Raw genomic sequence first — 16,120 nt, 5'->3', positions numbered from 1 at the left:
GAAAGAAGAATAAAAAGAAAAGGTTGTCCACTACCAGACTATGTCGTGTGTCCTTCCTGCCGGCCGGGAGCGGACATCGACACAGATCTGTGGATGATTTTAAGTTCTGGCCAGTCAAGGAGCAGACCTTCCTCAGAGGAGGAGGATCAGTGTTGTCTGCCCAGTAGCAGGACTGCTCTCAAGCCTTTGGGGCCCAGGGCAGTGCAGGGCATGACCTGGGACCTTGCTGAGATAATGCCTGTCCCCCCAGGACGTCCACTGTGGCCTGTGGCAGGGGCTGAAGGTGCAGGACTTGCTAGGTGTGTGGCAGCACCTGTACAGTGTTGATGCTGGGGGTGATATGACACAGGGTGTGTACGTGTGGTGTGTATGTGGTGTGAGTCCATGGATTGCGTATGTGTACACAGTGTGTGGCATGCTTGTGTGTATGGTGTATATATGAGTAGTATGCATGGTGTGTATTTGGATTGCATGTGTATGTGCGCATATGCACACTGTCTGTTGTGTGTAGGTGATAGCATGTGTGGTGTATGTGGTGTGTCCATGATATATGTTGTGTGCATGGTTGTGCAGGGTGGCTGCACTGTTGAAAGGATATCTGGGGAGCTCTTTCCTGGCTCTAGGCTGGAAGGGGTCTTGGCCGTGTTAGCAGTTAAGGTCTCAGTATTTTTAACTACTTGATCCATCTTTCCTCTGGGCCCTGGTCACCTCCACCTTTGTATAATACCAAGACTGTGTGTGGTGCTCCTGGCTCCTGTTCCCTGCCCTGTGTGCATCCCCCATACGGCTTGCTGTTGAAGCTGGTGGCTCTGAGGGAAAGTGCCGTGGCAGGTTTTCATGATCCTGGGCTCTTGCTCCTTGAGATGTGATGTAAGCTCCGACCATCTGTAATTTCTCCAAAGCTAACCTTGTGGGGTTTCCATCAGGGGTGCCAGTGACTTTGGAGTCTGGTTGCCCTTCTGGCTCTGCCCTACCCTGGACCTCGCTGTGGGGTTCGGGTGGCCTCTCGTAGGTCCCAGCTGTTCCCATGATGCAGAGTCTTGCAGGTTTTAGCTGGATCAGCCCCGGAACCCTGCAAATCCTCTGCTATTGCTACCTGAGTCTGCTCCCCTGACCTGTAGTCTGTGGGGTCCCTCCTGGTGGGCAGGAGCTCTCCTGATTGGCCCTTGTTTGTTTGAGTCTCTCACACTTTCCACGTGAAAGATCACACAGTCCACAAACAAAGAGGCTCCTGTTCCCTTTAACCCTTTCTGCATTGCATCCCATCCCCCTGGCAGGAGTGGAGTGGGTTTGTTGGGGGTGAAACCCACCCCTCAGCACCTCCTTGGGGGATCCATTTTGTCTGTAGGTGTTCTGGGGGCCTTTCTGCATGACTGTCCCTGCCAAAGCTAGGGAGTGTGCAGTGCTGTCTGGGGCTGGGTTGGCTCCTCAGGGCAGCACTGTGCACTGGCCAGCAAGGCAGCCTTATGGACAGTGTGCCTGGGCCAGGGAAAGGCACCTAAGGCAGCTGAGGACTGGGTCGGAGTTGGGAGCCTCTCCAGGAGTTTGGGGCTGCTGCCCACCAGCACAGCCCTAGTGAGAGCTGCTAGGCCAGCTGGTTGCCACCATCTCTGCCTTCCAGCCCCACAGGGCACAGCAGTGACATGCTTCAGGGCTGAGGTGTCTTTGTGGCATTCTTTTTAAAAAATTGGTACTGGGGCTTGAATCCGGAGTGCTGAGCTACACCCCAGACCTTTTACAAGATATTTATTTATTCGTTGCAGTGCTAGGGACTAAACTTGGGTGCTCTACCACTGGGCTACGTCTACCACTCTGTCTATAATTTATTTTATTTTATTTGGTGTATTCACAGGGTTGTATGACTATCACAATCAAGTTTAGAGTGTTTTCATCACCCCAAGAGTATCTGGGGCTGGGGATTTAGCTCAGCGGCATAAGCGCCTGCCTTGCAAGCAGGCAGTCGTGAGTTCGATAACCAGTACCGATAAAAATGAAAAAGACAGAACCCCTAGTTGTGGGTTCTGCCCCTAGGGACTTTCCTGCTCTGGACAGTTCGCATTGCTGGGACATACGGTGTGAGGCCAAGGGCTAGGTTTCTTCTTCCTTCCTTCTCCTCATGGCACTGGGGATTGAGCCCAGGGCCTTCTCACTGAACTGCATTCCCAGCCCTTTTTATTTTTGAGACGAGGTCCCATCATCACTAAGTTGCCCAGGTTGGGCTCAAACTCGGAGTTCTCCTGCCCCAACCTCCCGAGGGCCACAGTTACAGGTGTGCACCATCTTGGGTGGCTCCGGTCTGGTTCTTTCACTGAGCATCACATCTTCATGGTGCAGTTGTGCTATGGCCTGTGTTGGTGCCTCATTCCTGTTGACGGCTTACTAACGTGCCAAGATGTGGATGGACAGTACCTGGCATCACAGCTGTGCTCTGCTGCAGTCGTGGCTTTCTTCAGAGCAGCGGCAGAGCTCTGACTTCCATTCAGCTCAGCAGTTGGGGCAGGAAGTGTCCTGGGTCTCCTGGGTGGTTCCTCGTCCCCTCTGAGCTGCAGGCCTGAGTAGCTCTGGGTCCGCAGGGAGGAGAGTGTCAGCAGCTGGTGGCCAGCTGTTGCAGGGCCGTGGTCCCCAGACATCTAGGTACCATATGGCGAAATGAGACCTAGCCTTTGCCAGGGCTGGATGGGAACTCCCAGTCCCACCAAAGCACCTTTGCTGGGCACAGTGGCATCAAGGCTGACTGTCTTAAGCTGTAGCCTTGGGAGCAGAATCCCTTGCGTCCTGGGCCTTCTCCTCTCATCAGCTGTGGTCCTGTCTTCCTTGCTGGAGTTGGTGTCACTGCTGGTTGACTTTGTCCTTGTGTGTTCTCCCCCCTGGGACACAGGCCAGTGGAGTCCCCCGACTTCCTGACACTGTTCGAGAGCATCCCTAGTGGGAGAAGGAGGCTGGTGGGGCTGAGCAAGGCATCCGGTGAAAAGGCAGCCACTTGGAATGTTCTGGTGAGGCTGGGCGCGAGGTGGCCATGCGTCCTACCTAGGATTGCTGCCTTTACACGAGGGGGCAGTGACTGTGAGAGGGGGCATCGCAGGCCCCTGGGGTCACCTTGTCTGCTGTTTGCATGGGGATTGTGGATTCCTGTGATTGTGGGTGTAGCAGTGTCAGGTAGGCAGGGGCTGGTGCTGGGGTATACTGAGGGCTATCCCTGTGACCCACAGGACGAGCAGCCCAGGGGCTGTGGCTTGCCAGCCAACACCCAGAACCCCAGTGCCCCCAATGCCCCAGGAGGTCCACGGAGGAAGGAGTGTACCCTGGCACCTTGCTTCACCGCTAACAACAGGTGGGACTCCTGCAGGTAACGGGACAGCCCCTGGCTGGTGGCCCTGGGGCAGGGACTCTGTGTTTTTGTTCGAGACTGGATCAGATTGTTTCGGAATGAACGAGTGGAGAAAGGAAGCAGTGGCGATTTTGTATGTGGTACTGGAATTCAGGGTCTTCACACTGAACTACATCCTCAGCTCTTTATTATTATTATTTTAAATTTTGAAACAGAGTCTTCCTAAGTCACTAAGTTGCTCAGGCTGGGCTTGAATTTATGATCTCCTGCCTCAGCCTCCCAGAGTGCTGGGATTACAGGTGTGTGCCACCTAGCATGCGTGGCCTTCTTTACCAGTAGTGAAGGGAGAGGCTACAAGGTGGCAGGTGGTGTCTGTCCACTTAAGGACAAGGCTTGCTGTGGCCCAGCAGGCCTGTCAGGGCCACACCTCTGCCCAGCAGCTCCTCACGAGACAGCCTTTCCCTCCAGAGGCCAAGATGCACTGGGCGGCTTGAGTGACGCTGATGCGTGTCTTCTGAAGGCTGGTCCTAGGTTAAGTTTCAAGGCTGTGTGTATTCTAGGGGAAGGGAGATCATATCAGGGCTGCATCAGTCACTCTTGTGGTCAGGCCCACCAAACACTCAGCCAGAGCATGTGGGAGAAGTCTTGGCCACTGGACCTAAAGGAAGACCCCTCTGGGTCCCCTCCAAGTCTGCAAGGCAGATGTGGCTCTACTTTGTCTTGGTGGGGCTGGGGACAGTTGCTGCCCCCTTGGAGCACAAGAGGGCTCCCAATTCCAACAATGGCTTCTTCTTTAGGCACAGGCCTTAGGGCCCCAAGGGACCCTCAGGCGATGCCATGGGAGATGCAGACAGCTCCTCTGGGCCGGAGCCTGTGCCTCAGACACGATCTTGGCCATCTGCCTCCTATGCTGACAGCTTCCTGTCTCTCTGGCAGGAGCAACAAGGGAGCTGTGGGCAACTGTGTCACCTCCATGGTGCACAACCGCTACACCCCCTCAGAGAAGGTGCACCCCCTCAAGAGCTCCAACCAGACCACCCCTTCCCTCAAGTAAGCCAGCACCCACTGGGAGGCACAGGCCCTGGGTTGGGCTTCGGAAGGCTGTAAGGTGTGTGGCACTCGGGCTCTGTGTGGGATGCCATGCTCTGTGCTGTCACCTGAGCTATGAGGTCCAGGGCCACTTCCCAGGGACAGAAAAGACAGACCAGACATGGCCAAGCCCAGGGCTCACAGCTGGTGCCCCCCCCCCCCTTAAGGAAGCCGCTCTCATGTTCAGAGCCCTGGGGCATTGCAGTACAGGTGGCCACGCAGAGCAGAAGGCCCTCCCTGTACTCCTTCCATGGCTTTGCTTGGTCAGTGGCCTTTGCGATTTCTTGACTCCGTCTAGCTCTGGGCTCCTGCGGCTTTTGAGAACTTCTTATTCTTTAAATATAAAGAATGTTTGCCTGGGTGCCCATGGATCTCACCCACACTCCACCACAGGACAGCTCGGGGTGCTCTCTGGTGCTAGGGCAGAGTTGTTTCCCTAGGCAGCGGGCAGGGCTCCTCTTCTTCCTGCCAGCAACATCATCAAGGCAGCCACCAGTGAGGGCAGCGAGGGCAGCAGCTTTGGGAAGAACCTCGCCAGCAGCAGCCACACAGCCCCAAGTGGAGCTGCAGGGAGCAGCACCCCTCTCAGGCGGAAGGAAGTGACTGAAGAGGAGGCTGAGAGGTGAGCATGTCCAGGAGCTGGGGCCTGTGTTGTCTCCAATGACACCAGTGCCACTTAAGGGTGATTTCAAAACACTGAGACTGACAGCACCCCCCCCCCCCACACACACACACAGACACACACACCAAAGAAAGGCAGCTCTCTAGAGGGAGGAAGCAGGGGCGATGGCTGTCTGGGGCGGTGGAGCCTGGAGAGCAGGAGAGCTCTGCAGGGTGATGGGATGACCTGGGAGTGGATTGCACGGCTCTGTGCATTTCTAAAAAGCGTGGAATTATATGCTAAAAGTGGATGGGTTTTATAGTATATAAACTATACCTCAGTATTAATTATAAAATGTTTAGGGGAAAGAAAATATAAAACTGAGAAGAACAAAAACACCTAAAGGACTGTGTCCTGGATGTACGCCCTTGGGTGCGGATGGGGCAGAGCAGTGCACTTGGCAACAGGGCCGTGGCCACTGCAAGCCCCTCCTACCCTGGCTCCTAGGAGCCTCTGCTGCCTGGGCTCACCCGCCTTGCTGCCCAGGACTCAAGGGGTCCCAGGCACCAGCCCTATAAACAGGCAAGAAGGACGAAGGGTGCTGGGAGCTGGCTGCTCCTAAAGAACTCCTTGTGGTGCCCTCCATGAACGGTCTCTTAAGGTGGACTGGTGTCACTGTCCAGACCAGGGCCTTCACGACAGGTGGCCATCTATGTACTGGGCTTTCGGTGCCTTTGCCAAATGGATCCGTGCTTGGTCCTTCGAACCAAGAGTGAAGTTGGTGTTCAGTCAGATTTGAGTATTATAATATAGGAAAGTGTGTATGGTGAGAGCTGCATATATGCCGTACAGCGTCCAAACTGGTCCAGCAACCCCAAGATGCCCTTCAGCTCCTTTTACCTGTCTCCCACCCCAACCCCAGCTTCACCAGCCCATATGCCTGTAACCTAGCCTTTTCCAGGGTGCCAGGAAATACACCATGGTACCTGAACCATGTGCCCAGTACAGGTTGTTGGTGGTGGTTTTTTGGTCTTGGGTGGCATCCCATCCCCCGGGTGTACCTGTATTTACTCTGAGCTAGCTGGTGGGTTATTTCTAGTTTCTAGCAATTACACACACAGCTATCCAAGCCTATATCAATAGATGCTTGCTTTTCCTGGGTAGCTTCTCCAGGTGGTAGATTTTGGGTTTTAATAGAGTGAGCCCAGAAGCACTGGCCCTGTCTGGTTCTGGCTGGTTGGAAAAGGACTGCACACAGCCACCAGCTTCACTCTGCCTACCTGGACCTTTGAGGTTCCTGCAGGAATGGTGGCCATGGGCCCCTCTTAATCCTGCGCCTTTCTCTCTGGGCAGGTTTATTTGCCAGGTAAACCAGGCTGCTGTCACCATCCAGCGCTGGTACCGCCGCCAGATGCAGCAGCGCCATGCAGGAGCCAGAAGCCTGAAACACTTGCTGGCATCCAAGCGGGAGGTCTGTGAGCTCCTGAGCTGCTCCAGGACCTCAGAGTGGGCCCAGAAACCCTGGGATCTTAAACTATATAGAATGAGACCTGGCATCTCCCATAGCTGCACACCCATCTGTGGGCCCACTTGGTCCTCCAGTGAGTGTCACCAGGGGCTGGTGTTGGGATGTGCCTACAGATCTGGAAGGATGCTCCACACAGGCTTCTGCCCCCGAGGTGTGGAGCTGTCTCCCTGCTGAGCCACGGGTGCCCAGGGTGGGGACTTGCTTTCTGCTGAGTGGAGGTGGCACGTTTGGGGTCTCATTTGCCCATCCCCATGAACCCTACAGTCTCCCAGGGATGGAAGAAGTCAAGTAGAAAACTCCCAGTTGGGTCCAGGGTCTCCATCCGTCTGCTCATCTGCAAACCACATGGCTTTGGCTTCCCTGGCAGGAGCAGCAGCAGCGACTAGGCAATGGGAACCTCCTGGAGTTGCACCGGCAGAAGGAAGCGGCAAGGAAAAAGGCCCGGGAGGAGAAAGCGCACCAGGCCAGGCAGGCGGCCATTCAGGTGCAGGGGCCCTGCAGACCCCCAGACCCCAAGCTGACTGTGGCACTCACTGGTCCTGGGAGCAGCCACCTGCAGGAGGATGAGGGGCCATCCTTGCCCAGGGGCTGCTCAGAGACCTCCCCATGCCCTGTAGGAACTTCGGGAAAAGCGAGCCCAGAAGTCAGGGAAAGCTGAGCTGCCCAAGAAAAGCCCAGAGACCAGACTGCCAGGGAGGCCTCTGCCCACCCAGGAGCCTGTCCCAATGCCAGGCAGCCCTGCTTGCCAGGACCTCAAGACCAGCAACACAGGTGAGTGCTGTGGCTCAGCCTCAGGAGGCTTGTGATGGGGAAGGGGTGTGGCCTCTGCCAGGGGGTCTCTCCACTCCCACGCTGCAGCTGATTGGTGGCTTCCACATGCCCAGCTGGGACTTTGGCCCTCACTGGCCCTGGCCCTTTCCCTCCATTCCTGCCCTACTCACCCATAGGGCTGGACTTAAGGTGCCCCAGCCTTGACAGACAGCCCTGGACAAGGGACCCTGCAGGGAGAGACCCCGGCCTTGGGGTTGCTTGGCTCTTCCAAGCCACACCTTGAAGGCTGAGGCTCCCCAGTTCCTCTGTTCTGTGGAATCATAACTGCTTCCCGCACCCGGCACTCCACGGGGCTCCTTAGGGTTAGGGTTCTGGGTGGGATGGTGCTGTATTCTGTCGTGCAGGTGCCAGCATCCACCCTGCAAGCCCCAGGGACCCCTGCCTGCCCGACTCCAAGTCATCCCCAGAGCCCCAGCAGCCTCCAGAAGACAAGCGGCAGGTCTGCACACAGTCGTGCTTCCTGATGTCAGCTTCACAGGGCGAGTTGTGGCAGGGGTGGCTGAGTTCACCTCCACCACGGGATCCTTGTGCCCTGAAAGGCTGCCCAGAAGGCTCCTGCTGAGGGATGAGCCAGTGACCTCGGGAGTCCTCACTGGGGCGTGGTCTCATGGAACTGCTCTGAAATTTGGTCAGGTTTTCCCATTTGCTCTGGGTCGGACCCTGTGTCCTCATGCCCAGAAGAGGAGCCGAAATATCAGAGGCTAGGGGATAGCAAGGCCACCAGGCTGCCCTGTGAGGCCTGGTAGCTGAGCCTGTCCATTTTCCCAGAAAAGGGACCTTGAGACACATTTCCAGGTGGGAAGATGCTGTCACCCCACAGGGCAGGAGCAGGCTGCAGAGGCCGGAATGCCATGCCGCTGGGTCAGGCTGGTATGTGACATCTTGGCTAAATTCTTACTCTCTGCCTGCCTGCTGCAGGACACCCACTCCCAGGACCTGGTTAGCCAAGACCTAGAGACAGTGGCCTCTGTCAGGAACAAGGCCAAGTCCAGAGCGACCCTAGATCAGCTTCTAGACTCGCTACGGCTGCTAGAGGAGGAGCCGGAGCCACTGCCCTGCCCCAGGACCTATCAAAAGGACAAATATGCCTGGATCGACGAGGTAACTAGGCCACACACCTGCTGTCACCCCAGCCCAGGCTCTGGCACCATCCAGGCGGGTCCTGAGGTCATTACAGGGTCAGTTGTCACCTAATGAAGGACAGAGAAGTCCCGGTTGACCCTTATTCTCCCCTCCAATCTGTCGCCTCCCCGCAGTCAGGACACTGTAACCCACAGGCTGGGTGCCTGCCTGTGCCAGCAGTGTGCCCCAAGGCTCTGGGGTAACTGGAGAGACCCTTCCTCCCAGACGCAGGCCCCGCTGCCTCTCTACTCCCAGCCACCTGCCCTTGGCAAAATGCTGTAGCTGCCGGGCATTCGCCAGTGCTGAATTCCCCACCCCGCAGGAGGATGATACCAGTTCCTTGACAGCTGACAACCTGGAGAAATTTGGGAAACTCATTACACCCCCTGGACCGCCTGAGGAGGGGACACTTCTCTCAGAGGCCAAGCTGAAGAGCATCATGAGCTTCCTGGATGAGATGGAGAAATCGGAGCAGAGCCGGCTGGCCCCGCAGCAGGAGGTGGGCGCTCACCAGCTTCCTGCTTGTCCCCCAACAGGAGACAGTTACTTGGCAGGGCGCCCCAATCCTCAATGGGAGCTGGTCATTCACCAGGGCCCCACATAGCAGCCCCAGCCCCATGCCTGGCCTCCAAGGAGTAGAGGCTGGCAGGGCAGATTCCTCTTTGGATGGGTCCCCTCTGGCACCTCTGGGCCCTGATGTCCCTTGAGCTGTGTCAGTCCTGGATGACAACCAGTGACCAGCAGAGTGGAGCAGTAGTGGATTTTACTGTTCACAGGCAGGGAAGTCAGAAGGAGTTATGACCTTTTTAGTAGTCGGTTTGGTAACTAACTAACTAAGAGGGAGGGCTGTGGCCCTCCCTCTCCCGGATGATAAAAACAGCCTCTGTGCTGTGGTGCTGTCACCCTCTGTCCAGATGCCCTGCAAGAGTTCTCCACAAAGGACGGGACAGGCGGGGTGTCACACCACGTCCCTGGCCACCCTCGCCATCTAGCAGGTGGGCAGTAGGTATGAGCTGCCCGCCTGATGCTCGGCCATCCACAGAGGCTGGTGCCCGAGGTGGGGTGGGGCCATCCAGAGCTGGCCACCAGGGGAAATGCGTCCGTGATGCGGCTGAAGCTGGAGGTGGAGGAGAAGAAGCAAGCCATGGTGCTGCTGCAGAGGGCACTGGTAAGGCCACCGCTGTACCGTCCAGGGGGTCAGTGGGGCAACCCCCTGCCAGCCCCTTACCCACAAGCCAGGGCTGCTACATTTTTCCTGGAGGCGCTATCTCGCCATCTCCCCAGCATGACTGCCAGGACAGGGGCTGGCCCCAGCACCCCCTCCTGTCTGTGCCCCCTCAGGCACAGCAGCGTGACCTCACTGTCAGGCGGGTCAAGGAAACGGAGAAGGAGCTGAGCCGGCAGCTGCGGCAGCAGAGGGAACACTACGAGGCCACCATCCAGCGTCACCTGACCTTCATCGACCAGGTGGTGCTGCCCCCGGGCTGAGCCCCAGACGGGGCCTCTCACACTTGTCACTGTCCCTCTGTCCAACACAGAAGGACATGGGCTACCCCTCACAGCCTGCCACCTTTCCAGCTGGGCACAGTGGGCCACAGGGACATCAGGCAGGGGATAGGGTTCCTCAGAGGCACTAGGCAGCTCTGCAGCTGCTGCCAGTGGGAGGCATCCTGCACACACATTCTACCCTTCCCAGTGCTGCCCCTGGGCCGTCTGCCCCTGGGGAGGCCTCTGCTGGTCTGGAGGAAGGTGCTTTACCTGGTGACTGCTGCTTGGTGGTCACCACAGCCATCCAAACCTGGGGCCTGGTGGGAGCTTCACGAGGCACTTGCTCGTGGGCAAGGAGCAGTGATGGGGATGTCACAGTGCTCCCCATCCTGAGAAGATCCTGGTGTGGTCATGGCAGGGCCTAGCCTACTGACCCAATGGGGCATCCCTGGTATGTGCTGTGTTCTCTGGGTTGAGCCTGGGCAGCATTGGAGCCCCGTGGCACACGCACATGTCCTTCTGCTGACTCCAAGGTCCAGTCATAGGAGGATGGGGATTGCCTGAGAGGGAATGCCAGGGGGGCCTAGACACAATGGTTCCTCCTGTCACAGCTGATTGAAGACAAGAAGGTCCTGAGTGAGAAATGTGAAGCAGTGGTGGCCCAGCTGAAGCAGGGGGACCAGCGGTGTCGGGAGCACCTGGCCCAGATGCAGGAGCAGCATGAGCTGGTAAGAGCCCGTCCCTCTGAGAGCCAGGCTGCTGTTGCTAACCTTGTGCCTCATGTTCACTCCCACAACCACCTCTGGGGGTTGTAAATAGATTCTGGTGACACAACCACAGCACAGCCTAGGAATGTGGGTCTAGGAGGCCAGACGGAGAGGATCTCCCCCGCCCCCTTCTGTCCTTCTTGAGCTGTTTCCTGTGTCCAGTAGGGCCAGCCCTGAGGAGGAGCCCCATGTGAAGACACGTGCCTGCCTGGCCCTTTCCACAGGGCAATGGGCTGTAAACCCAGGAGCCCAGGTCTGCTCCACCCAGCATGGGCCCCCAGGCAGTGGGACCTGCTTATCTTGCCTGCTGTACTCTTGGCTCCCTCCTACTTGGACAGCAGGATGTGCTTAGAAGAGTGATACAGGCTGGCTGACCCTGTTCCCTTAGCCCCAGCCTGGACCTGTGCCAGGACTCTGAGTAGGGGTGACAGTGGCATTCTGAAAGGTTCTGGTATCCATAACTGGCACCCAAAGTTGAGGACCCCCAGCTACACAGCAGGGCCCTGGCTATGAACCATCCCTGGGGAGTCCGAGGGGGCCCTCTGCAGGCTGCTGGCGGTCCCTCTTGCCTCTCAGGCAGATGGCTGTGGAGAGGCCTGCAGCCCAGCTTAGCACCCTGGGAGGACAGAAGGCACTGTCTGGAGTGCAAACCCAGGACAGGACAGAGGGACGGGGGTGCTGTTAGCATCTGTTCTTTTCAGTTTCCTGTGTTCCCACTCCTAGGAGATTAAGAAACTCAAAGAACTTATGAGTGCTACTGAGAAAGTCCGCCGGGAAAAGTGGATCAATGAGAAGACCAAAAAGATCAAGGAGATCACCGTCAGAGGTGGGGTCCCTGCGAGACTGTAGAGGTCACTGTCAGAGACTGGTCTGACTGGGGGAGGGGATCCAGGAGGTCATTGTCAGAGGTGGGGCCGCCATCGGAGGTGGACACTGTTGGGGCACACTTCTGAGAGCAGACAATAGCTTCCGTCACGTGCATAGTACATGCTTAGCACAAGACCTTCCTTGGGGAGGCATCAGCATTAGAGATGGGAGCTCTCCTGGGGCAGGAGGTGGCAGGGCCCACCCCAGCCTCGGCCAGCCTTGCTTGGCCAGAGAGGCCTGAACTGGGAGCAGCATCTCCCCCCAGGGGCTGAGCTTGGAGAAATCAGGGTTAGCAGACAGCTGGCATGCAGGTCACACTGTGAGGGCAGAGATGAGGTGGTTGAGGAAATCTGGGCCCTTGAGATTGGTGTGTAAAGGAGCTGTGGACCCTTCAGGAGTGTGTGCAGGGCTCCCCTGGCCTGGCCTCTTGTCCCAGGGTCCTGGATATCCCCGCTGGGCTGCCCAGTGGTTAGAGCACAGGGTTTGGGTGGGGTGCTTTTACCAAAAGTATGTGGTGGCCTCCAAGTAGCCCTGCCCTTTCCCCACCTGGGCACTTGCACCTCGGCTGTGCTTCTGCAGGAGCCCCAGAGTGGGCTGTGGTAGGTGGGGTCCTCTCAGTGGGTGGGCCCCCCAGTTTTCCTTGTTCCAGTGATGGGGCCCCCTTGCTCCTCTGCAGCTGGTTGTGCTTCTCAGGTCTGGAGCCCGAGATCCAGAAGCTCATTGCCAAGCACAAGCAGGAGGTCAGGAGGCTCAGGGACCTGCATGAAGCCGAGCTGCTGCAGCGTGAGGAGCAGGCTGCACAGCGCTACCTGCGCCAGGCCGAGGAGCTGCGGGAGAACGCGGAGCGGGAGAAGGAGGCACTGGGCCAGCAGGAGCGCGAGCGTGCCCGACAGCGGTGGGTGGCTCTGTGTGGGGACCTCAGCCTGAGGCTCAGGCCGACTGCCTTGCTGAACCACGTGGGCTCCAGAAATGGTGCAGGAGCTGTGGTCCAGAGCAGCGGCCCTGCCTCGCTCAGCAAGTCTGTGGGCTCGATGGGGCTGTGTGCAAATCACCCTCCACCGACTGGGGTGGTCAGAGATTCCTCCGAGAGGCAGATTGGGTTTGTAGCTCTATCAGATGTCCTGACCTTCACAGGGGCCCCAAAGCCTCCGACCCTTGGGCAGGTGGCATTGTAGCTGCTCTGGTGCGGAGCATGGCCTCTTTGCTCTGTCTCTCTGCCCCAGGATGGGGAGTCAATCCAATGTCTATGTGAGGTGTGACCTGTTGCACCCTCACCCCAAGACCTGCGGCCAGGGCCACACCTGTGTCTGGGCAGCAGTGTCCTGGGGCTCCTGGCCCTGCCCATGTGAACCAGGCCCCACCATCCTGCAGGTTTGAGCAGCACCTGGAGCAGGAGCAGCGAGCCCTGGAGCAGCAGCGACGGCGGCTGTACAGCGAGGTGGCCGAGGAAAGGGAGCGGCTGGGCCAGCAGGCAGCCAGGTGCATGGGGGCACTGACTCCTCACACGGGGCCCCTTGCTTGGCCTCTTCCAGTTTCTCCTCACCCACCCAACCCTCTTCCATTAACTGCTTAGCTGGCCCACCAGCCCCTTCTGCCTCTGACCCTTCACATGGCCTACAGGCAGCGCGCAGAGCTGGAGGAGCTGAGGCAGCAGCTGGAGGAGAGCAGCGCAGCGCTGACCCGAGCTCTGAGGGCCGAGTTTGAAAAGGGCAGGGAGGAACAGGAGCAGCGGCACCAGGTCCTCTCTCTCTGCTCCCTTGGAGCACTGTGCCCAGCCCGGGGTCCAGCAGGGCAGCCCTCTGCTGCCTGACCCTGCAGGCTGCTGTCCCTAGGGGGTACCCAGGGGGTGGTCAGGGCCCTGGACAGGGTGGGTGGGGCAGGGGACACAGCAGTGGGCTAATTAGGCCACGGGATGGCTGCCGAACCTTGTCCCTGTCCTTGTCCAGATGGAGCTGAAGGCCCTGAAGGACCAGCTAGAGGTGGAGCATCAAACCTGGGCTGCCTGCTGTGCCAAGAAGGAGGTGGGCCTGGGCAGGCTGGGCAGAGGGCTGCTCCCCTGGTCACATAGGGCTGCTTTGGGGCTGAGGCTTGTCCTGAGCTTGTATGCTTCTCTCTCAGTTCTTCCGTGTCTCTGGGAAAGAGAGAGGAAGCGCCTGGATGGGGCGGGCTGCTTGAGCTGGAACAGCGGCTGGCTTCCCCAGGCATTGCCCCACCTGTGCTTCTGAGCCAGCTGCCCCAGCCTTCGAGGGGCTGTGCCTCCATCTGTTTCCTTGGGGAATTTCCGGTTGCTCCCGTGCACTGGCCCCATCCTTAACATCGAGGAGCCACTCCCAGTTTGTACCTCTTGCCCAGCTCCCTGTTCATGCTGCTTGCCCTCACCAGGTGCTAGTAACAGGACATGGCCCTCCTCAGAGGGAGGGCAAGGTCCCTTGGTTCCCATGAATCTGTGTCCCCTGTGGTTCGTTAGATGTCCCGATTTTCAAGCAGGGGAGCTTGTGTAGTTGCCTCTGCCTTCCCTCATCTTCTGTCCTCCTGATGGCAGCTCCCGAACCAGCCATGTGTCCCTGCAGGAAGCGTGGCTCCTGAACCGGGAGCGCGAGCTGAAGGAGGAAATCCGGAAAGGCCGGGACCAGGAGATAGAGCTGGTGATCCACCGGCTGGAAGCTGACATGACACTGGCCAAGGAGGAGACGGAGAGGGCAGCCGAGAGCCGGTGAGCCAGGGCTGCCTTAGGGTGGCCAAGACCCAGGGAGGGCCAGGAGCTGCGATGCTGTGAGCAGTGGCTTATCTGGGTCCCCTGCCACCCTGCTCCTCTCCCTCCTTGCCAGCGTCAAACGCGTGCGCGACAAGTATGAGACAGAGCTTTTGGAGCTGGAGCAGTCGGAGCGGAAGCTTCAGGAGCGGTGCACGGAGCTGAAGGGGCGTCTGGGGGAGGTGGAGGGGGAGAAAGAGCGTCTGCAAGCCCTGGTGCGGCAGAAGGAGAAGGAGCTGGAGGACATGCGGGCAGTGAGTGTCCCCAGCTCTTTCCTGTTACACAGCCTCCTGGCCTTACTGCCAGCTTGCCCACTGCCTCTGTTGTTCCTCAGGAGAACGCACAGCTGTCTGGTGAGCGCAGCAGTGTGACCCAGGTGGTCCGCCAAGAGTTTGCTGACCGACTAGCTGCCTCTGAGGAGGAGAATCGGCAGGTCAAGGCTGAACTGGCTGAGTTGCAGGCCCGCCAGCAGCTAGAGCTGGACGAGGTGCATCGCAGGTGGGCATCTGGGGACGGCAGGAGCTGGATGTCAGGTCATACAGGCAGGCAAGCAGGCAGGGCCCCCACAGTGCCAAAGCAGAGGGTATCACGGTCATAGAGGGCAATCAGGTCAGATGCCCTCTCTCCTTGTGTGGGATGCAGAGAGAGTCCCTGGGCAGGGCTTCCATTCCACATTTGTGGCTAGGAGGCTGGGCTAGTCCCTTGGTGGTACCTAGTTCCAGGGTGCTGGGAATCCCATGCGGTGTCTTCTGTTTTTGCTCCAGCAGTGCTGAGGGCCTCAGCCCATTGCTCCCCAGGGAGCAGCCCTGGACCCCTCAGGGGTGGAGGCATGGGAGGAGCAGACCTTGTATGGGAAGGGGCAAGCACAGGGAGGGTAGAGAGTGCCCCCAGGGACCCCGCAGCCCTCCTGTGTCTGCTACAGCCTGCCACTGGCCTGGAAGGTGAGCTTGGGGACTTCCTGCCCATCATAGCAGAGGCCCCACCCCAAGCCACTCCAGGACCCTACTTTGGGTTCTGATTCCCATGGAGGCCTCATTTTTGGGCAGTGAACCAGGGGCAGCTTTGGTGGCCAGGGCCGTCAGGGACCATGGCAGGAGGCTAACGTGCGGCTGAGGGTGAGTGCCGCAGGGATGCTCACCGTGCTGTGCCACAGGGTGAAGATGGCCCTGGCCAAGAAGGAGGAAGCTGTGAGCAGCCTCCGGAGGCGACATGAGGTGGGTCCCCGAGGGGCCCCCTTGTCACTCCACATCCCACCTGTGGTGGGGCCCACGCCTGACCCTGTCGTGTTTTCAGGCCGCAGTAAGGCGGGCTGACCACCTGGAGGAGCTACTGGAGCAGCACAAGCAGTCGCCTCTGAGTGGCAAGTGACGCAGGAGAACAGGCCCGCGCGGGCGCTGGGCCCTGAGGCTGGTGCCCAGGGGCTGCGCAGGGGTCGAGTGCTGGGTGAGCGCCTGTGCCCACCCGCTCAGGAGGCCTGTGGTCAGGGGACCTGCAGCTGTGTTTTATAGTAAAGAGCTGTGGTTTTTAGTGTTCTGTACAGCCTGCCTCTCTCTTATGAGCTGGGATGGGAGTGCAGCCAGGCATCGGTCTCCGTAGTCCCCGAACTGGTGTTCACAACTCCCTCCCTTCCCCATTCTCCCACAGCTCTCTGTCCAGGGTCTGCCTTACCCTATGGCCTGAAGCCTCTGGTCCTGTCTGAGCACAGAGGACCCTTTATTCCCAGCCTGGCTGGGCGGGAGCACTCAGA

At 58.6% G+C, this 16,120-nt stretch overlaps 1 protein-coding gene across 10 annotated transcripts in view; it reads left to right on the top strand.

The window, feature by feature from the left end:
• The window catches only part of Cep131 (centrosomal protein 131), a 28,545-nt gene extending 12,635 nt beyond the window's left edge, over positions 1–15,910 (top strand). For 2 of the 10 annotated variants that reach the window (XM_063242301.1, XM_063242307.1), the window contains 22 exons: positions 3,210–3,331; positions 4,126–4,378; positions 4,869–5,039; positions 6,372–6,489; positions 6,914–7,030; positions 7,164–7,317; positions 7,722–7,816; positions 8,296–8,478; positions 8,822–8,998; positions 9,542–9,667; positions 9,841–9,966; positions 10,599–10,715; positions 11,478–11,580; positions 12,315–12,516; positions 12,993–13,100; positions 13,242–13,359; positions 13,568–13,642; positions 14,192–14,334; positions 14,450–14,627; positions 14,708–14,871; positions 15,527–15,587; positions 15,667–15,910. In XM_063242301.1, the coding sequence (XP_063098371.1) occupies positions 3,210–3,331; positions 4,126–4,378; positions 4,869–5,039; positions 6,372–6,489; positions 6,914–7,030; positions 7,164–7,317; positions 7,722–7,816; positions 8,296–8,478; positions 8,822–8,998; positions 9,542–9,667; positions 9,841–9,966; positions 10,599–10,715; positions 11,478–11,580; positions 12,315–12,516; positions 12,993–13,100; positions 13,242–13,359; positions 13,568–13,642; positions 14,192–14,334; positions 14,450–14,627; positions 14,708–14,871; positions 15,527–15,587; positions 15,667–15,741 (2,986 nt within the window). In that variant the 3' untranslated portion in view covers positions 15,742–15,910. Of the gene's footprint in view, positions 1–250; positions 300–2,878; positions 2,994–3,209; positions 3,332–4,125; positions 4,379–4,857; positions 5,040–6,371; positions 6,490–6,913; positions 7,031–7,163; positions 7,318–7,721; positions 7,817–8,295; positions 8,479–8,821; positions 8,999–9,541; positions 9,668–9,840; positions 9,967–10,598; positions 10,716–11,477; positions 11,581–12,314; positions 12,517–12,992; positions 13,101–13,241; positions 13,360–13,567; positions 13,643–14,163; positions 14,335–14,449; positions 14,628–14,707; positions 14,872–15,419; positions 15,588–15,666 lie in introns of those variants that run through there. The other 8 variants (XM_063242305.1, XM_003464893.5, XM_063242303.1 and 5 more) reach the window with 8 other exon arrangements.
• Positions 15,911–16,120: the final 210 nt, after the last annotated feature.

Source organism: Cavia porcellus, unplaced genomic scaffold (assembly GCF_034190915.1).
Source record: "Cavia porcellus strain 051 isolate PalLab524CR breed Dunkin Hartley unplaced genomic scaffold, mCavPor4.1 scaffold_32, whole genome shotgun sequence".
Classification (NCBI taxonomy): domain Eukaryota; kingdom Metazoa; phylum Chordata; class Mammalia; order Rodentia; family Caviidae; genus Cavia; species Cavia porcellus.
This window is presented reverse-complemented; position numbering and strand designations above follow the sequence as displayed.